General features: G+C 36.5%; 1 protein-coding gene across 1 annotated transcript; it reads right to left on the bottom strand.

Moving 5' to 3' along the window:
* Positions 1–382: 382 nt before the first annotated feature.
* On the bottom strand, positions 383–2,762 carry LOC18447574 (calcium ion-binding protein). The gene has a single exon (XM_006857668.4). The coding sequence runs from the start codon at positions 2,252–2,254 to the stop codon at positions 551–553; it is 1,704 nt and encodes a 567-aa protein (XP_006857730.2). The 5' UTR covers positions 2,255–2,762; the 3' UTR covers positions 383–550.
* Positions 2,763–6,403: the final 3,641 nt, after the last annotated feature.

The raw sequence follows: 6,403 nt of genomic DNA, 5'->3' as shown, positions 1-6,403 counted from the left end.
CCTATCAAACCATTTTCCTTAAAATTAACATGACTAAAAAAAAGAACAAGCAAACTACCAAAAAAAAAAGAAGCCCAATATTAACATTCCCACCCCATAAGTAGCAAGGATGTCAAAATTAACATAAGAACCCCAAAAGAACAAAATGCCCAAAATTTACATTCCCACCCCCAAAAGTAGCAAGGATACAAAATTAGCATGAGACCCAAAATAGTTACAGGGAGAGGCTGAGACAATGATGGAATAAGATGAAGGAAATAAAGTAACAAGTATCAAACAGAGCTTCTAAAGTGGGAAAATGGCAGGTCTAATGAAGTTTGCTAACAAATAAGAGATCTCAGAACACTAACAATTGAAAGAAAGGAAAAAGAGAGATATTACATGGCTATCAAACCTACAATACTCAATTTGATGGCACCCAAATACAAGCAGTACATAGATCATTCTCCTAAACAACAAATCCGAAAGCCTAAGAAATCACCTCAGTTAATCTGACAAACATAACAGAAGCAATGACCAGAACATGCATGAGAGAGGGAGAGAGTACCCATCAAGAAGAGCATGTGTTGATCCCATCCTTACAGTCTCGAGTAAGTTCGTTGAACGTCTCGATCTGTTTCTTCCCCCTCAAGAACACCTCAGTGTCAACCTCCCCTCTCATATAGCCATCAAAAGCCACAGGCACTCCATAGTTGAGCTCCTTGGTCTCTTTATACCACTCACTGTTCTCATTCCAAAGATCACTATAGTCATTGAGAAAATGGGTTGTGTACCTATCGTTCAAAGGATTGAAGAATGAAGTATCTGGCTCATTAGTAGCGATGTAGAGGTTTCGGCCAGCATCGATCTTATCCTTGAGTGTAGAGAGCAGGGATTCAGGTGAAGTATCCTTAGCTAAATTGGGCCAAAGCTCAGTGTTTCTTGCCTTCTCCCCTCTCACTACATGAACTGAATCGAAATCCCAATTCAGTCGGGCACTAATTGCCGATACTATCTCCATTAATCTCCTCGATTTCCAAATCGTGTGCCATGGCCTTTGAATCACTGACTCTGTTTCTCCCTCACAAACTCTGTACCAATAGTTATCAGGCTCCACAGCCCCAAACTTCCTCATTATCAATGTATTTTGAATATCAGCAAGCTGCATTGGTGTAACTTTGATGTCATCAATAAGGTACAAACTAAGCTTATCTTTCTTGTGCCATTTTCCCCAATCTGACCAGAATTGGTTTTGATCCAAAACGGAAGCTGATTCTCTCAAATGCTCAAAGTCAAAGTAAAACCTGAAATCTTTTCCTTCTTCATCTTTACGTGAAGAAGTATAAATCGAAGACAAACACAGCTTCAGATCCATAACCAGTGTTCGATTCAAATACTGGGCTTCACCCAATGAACACAAGAAACTCCACAAGAAGTGATTCATGCTTTTACATCTATCGCCACCACCATTGTACAATAGATACTTTCCACTGCTAAACCCACTCTCTGATTCGATTACTGGGACCGAATCATTCACTGCTTCTCCCAAAACAGGGAGCAAAATAGGTGATTCAGCTTGAACCGCCTTAGCTTTGGGCCCAAAGCCACCGGGTTTCCCCTTCTGCTTCTTCCTCGCATAGACACCAGAATGGTAATCCCCAATCGAAGCCACCCGAAATGTGCAATTCTCTGATCTAGAAACAACAAAACTACGATAGTCCTTGTAAAAAGCAGCGGCCTTACCTTCCTTAGGGCGAAACCTCCATGCCATATCACAGGTGGTGAGATTCGGACCCCTCACTGGTTTCCCAAACCTGTAAAAATGAATGTCATTAAAGGTTTCGATGGCTAATCTCATCATGAGATGGAAGATTTCAGGGTCTGTGCAATCAATTGGATCTCTAATGGAGTTTGAGCATTCTTCAATAGGTTCTGAGACAACAGTAGTAACATTTGAAGCTGGAAATATATCAGTTATGTTGATGAAGGTTAAGAAAGTAGACTGGTTTGCTGAGACGAAGTCCTCTCCAGTTCTTAAAACCGAATCATCGGATCGAAATGTGGCATTTGATTTCGAGGTGAGAAATGTTGTGATCTTTGTTGATGGGTGGAAAAGGGGATCCTCAGGTTGATAAGTTGCAGCTATAATGGTGAAGATCAACACAGAGACCACAAATACAGTGAAGCAAAGGTTGGTGATAATGGTCATGGCATTGTGACCTAAAGCATCAGGGTTGAAACCAGAAGATCTGCCCATTGTTGCCTGCCCCAGCATTGTGAATGCAGAGGATTGGACTATCTCAAAAACTAGGGTTCGGATGCAAATAAATGTTGCAGAGAATCAGGGGATCAACAGAAAAGACATGAATTCAGAGATCCAGGGTTCCAATGGCGAAGAAATGGCTCCAACTCGTTAATCCCACCAGAGTATTAGGGTTTTGAAAGTGGAAACGCTATTACCGACTGTGAAACAAGAATTGGCCGCAAAGAAAGACGGCTCTGAGATGAAGAAGAAAAATGCAAACGAATTAGGATTGATGGGTGAAGATGCAACTGAAATCGTAAGGAATTACGGTTTTCCTAATGAGAAGAAGAAGTGTAAGATTAGGGTTTTGAGTTGCAGAAAACTAGGTCAGCTGGGAGCGGAGAGCTGAGGAGAGTGAGCAACGTTTATTGAGCTTTGGATCTATAGACCCAATTAATGCACCCATCAATTAAAGTGTAAAAAACAAGGGTTTTTTCTTGGATCTAGGGTTTATTAAAGCCCATTCGTCAGGGTTATAATTTTATTTTTATTTTGAGTTGAATTGACTTGAAGCCCAGACAAAGGGTGTGGAAAAATATTAACCAATTACTTGTCTTCTTTCTCTCTCTACCACACTCTCGCTCTAACCAGTGAGGTCACATAACTCCCTCTTTTCTCACATGATAGAAGTGTCGGTGCGCCGGTCCAGGCCCGATTTACCTAATGCGCCGTATTTGAGACGGCCTGGGCCGACGACCTTGTAAAGTCGACTAGGCTTGGACGTTTATCGGCCACGTATTCAAGGGCCATCAAGCTGGCCCATTTAAACTATTTCTGTATAGAAAAAATTTAAATAAATTAAAGGTGCGGTTTGGACAGAGGCTCTATACGATAAGCCACCTTCAAATAGTATCGAGAAATAGGGTTTCAATATCTGAAATATTTATGATGTGCTTAAAATATATTTTCATATCTAATTATCAAATTTAAACCTTCGAAAATAATGTAGATCAAGTATATCTATGAAAATTAAAAAATCTTGAAAATTGACGGTCCAAAAATGTATTACTCTCTCTCTAAGACAACAATAATCGAATGGGTCGGGTGATGTCCGGACCTAAAAAAATGACTTGGGGCCTGGATCCAAATTCACTGAACTACCCCGACCCAGATCCAATTGGATATGACCAAAAAATTAGAACATGTGTGTAGCTATCTATATTTAGATATATTTTATATATTAGGATCCGAAAAATATTGTCAGACCCAAACCTAGACCAACACCTGAATAGTGTTGGGTCCAAGATTTAGACCCGGACCCAACCCGCTAAATCCCATATATTAGAATATGTATATCTATATTGATATACATCATTATGTACTCATAATGAGATATGTATACAGAAATACAGTTTCTCAAACCCTTTGGGTCCATACCATTGCGACCCCTCTACCTAGCATTTTTCTCTCTACTCTCCCTCTTCTTTACACGTGCTTTTCTCTCTCTACTCTTCCCATGGGCCAGCGATAGTGGTCTAACCCATTGTTGAAAAAATTGGTCATTCTAACCGGTTATCGGTTGGACCAAAACCAGCTACTGGCCGATTCCGATTTCAGTCAGTTTTGATGATTGGCCGGGTTTTTTTAAAATAATTTTAAAAAACATATAAAATCTCAAAAAATGAGAGATTTTGTTTGTAATATATTTTTTATGTTTTTCATCAATATGGCAAAAATTGAAAAAATTTCTAAAAAATATAGAAAATTTGTAAAAATAAATAGAAAGTTTTTTTATTGTTTTTTGGAAAATTTCAAAAATACCTTTGGGTACAAAACAATTACTTAAAATTCATTTTTTCATTAATTTTCAATTTTATTTGGACGTGCTTTTATTTACTCTTTCTTTTAGTATACTTTTCATATTTTATTAGATTTTTTTAATATTTTTATATTTTTTTAATACTTTTAATTATTTGGGGCTTGACTTGTTTGATTAGAACAGTTGAACCGATCGATTTACCAGTTAGGCTAGTTGAAGTGAATCAAGGCCAAGAATAACATGGGGTTTTGGCGGTAATATTGCCAAGGCCCCGTAATTCTCATCAATGAATGAGGCCCAAAATCCCCACTTAGCCAAAAAAAAAAAAAATGCTTCTTGGGCCAAATCCGATTAACCGCTATTAATCGATCTTTCTTTTAATCCCAAAATGTCGGTTTGCTTGTCTCAATCTAGATTCCACTAGTCATATGCAACACCCTGCTCTCCCTCTAACATTATGCCCAACCGATGGTTTAAAAAGCGGATCGGTGACTCTGATCGGGCACCTCAAAAATCGATCCGAATCGACGAATCGGCGATCCGGATCGGGAATCGACTGAATCGGTTGGATTAAAGCTTAAAAAAAATCCGAAAAAATTAATAAAATTCATTCTAAATGTTGTTTTTTAGGAATCCAATAAAAATGAGGGTACTGCATTATTAACTTTTATTTTTTTTATCAATTTGTGAATATTGAGATGCTCTTTCCCTGTATAAGCTTATTTTAACTATTAAATTTGCATCAAATAAAAGAAAAATCATAGAATTATCATGGATAAAATATATAATTATATATGGACTATTATAAAGAGTAGACTAATCAATGAAAGAATGGCCATTAAAATCTCGTTTTGGCGAAAATCCCTAATCCGCTAAAAAAACCCAAGCTATTACAGCTTAACTAACTATAATCCAAAATTATTACAACCTCACTAATTATAATATTATATACTGAAATTATAATTATTAGTTTACATTTTATAATTATTTTATTAGATAAATAATAACAAATTAAAAATATTTTATAATATTATCTAATGACAACTGTAAGAAAAGTAGTACATTATATGATTTATAATGTAAAAATTCATAAATAAAATAAAAGATTTGGTTATCAATGTAAAAATTAATAAAATACGTATAAATTTTGAAAATAACACTTCAATTTTTCAAAAAATTATTTTTTTAGGTTTCTGTAATAAATTTAGTAAAAGAGATTGTTAGTAGAAAGATGGAGATTTCACATAGAATAAACTTTTTATTTTTATTTTTTTTATACATTTCATATTATTTACAAAAATAATTATACCACTATATACAACAAAAATTAACTGTTATATAAAAAATTAATTTTTTTATTTTTTATTTTTTTGTCTTTTATATTATTTACAAAAATATTTATATTTATACCAACCATTATATACACAACAAAAATATTTATATTTATACCACCCACTATATATACAACAAAAATATTTATACTTATACCACCCACTATATACACAACAAAAATGCAACACATGCTCAAGGGGATTCGAATGCAACACATGCTCAAGGGGATTCGACCCCAAGGGGATTCGACCTTGGGATATCAAGTAAATAAATAAAAGTCATAACCACTAAACCATATAACTACATATGATTATAAATTGCTGATTAATAGACTATATTTACATTTCGTTTCATTTAATGATGTTTGGAAATTATCCCACATCGAAAAATAGGTATTCAAATTTGGTATATAAATACCTATGTAATATAAATTATAATATGTGTGCAAAAATATTAGGGCAACCTGACGCGTACGCTGGGATACACGTGCACACGCGTGAGTGTGCGTGGGGCACGCTTGCACGTGCGTGTCATGCGTTACGTGTGTGAATCGAGCTGAATCGGATGGAAACCGACGGTTCTACTCAAGAACCGCAGGCGGTTTCTGATTTTATGCTGGAACCGACACGGGCTGTGCCGGTTCCCGAATCTCACCGTTTTTTAAAACATTGTGCCCAACTGTTTATATTTAACTTGGTCTTTACGCTACTTGTACAAGCCGGCCCCACGCTCTCCCAAGAGCGTTAATTTCCTTCTTGTCTTGTTCTTTTTCTCTCCATATTATGGTCCTGCATGATCATGTTGTACAGTTCGTTCTCATGCGTTACGTGTGTGAATCGGGCTGAACCGGATGAAAACTAATGGTTCTACTTAAAAACCGCAGGCAGTTTCTGATTTTGTGCTGGAACCGACACGGACTGTACCAATTCCCGAGTCTCGCGGTAAACATTGTGCCCAACTGTATATATTTAACTTGGTCTTTACGCTACTTGTACAAGCCGGCCCCACGCGCTCCCAAGAGCGTTAAT

Source organism: Amborella trichopoda, chromosome 10 (assembly GCF_054954075.1).
Source record: "Amborella trichopoda isolate Santa Cruz 75 chromosome 10, AtrichopodaSantaCruz75HAP2 v2.0, whole genome shotgun sequence".
Lineage (NCBI taxonomy): Eukaryota > Viridiplantae > Streptophyta > Magnoliopsida > Amborellales > Amborellaceae > Amborella > Amborella trichopoda.
The sequence above is the reverse complement of the archived record's forward strand: the minus strand, read 5'-3'. Positions and strand labels throughout refer to the sequence as shown.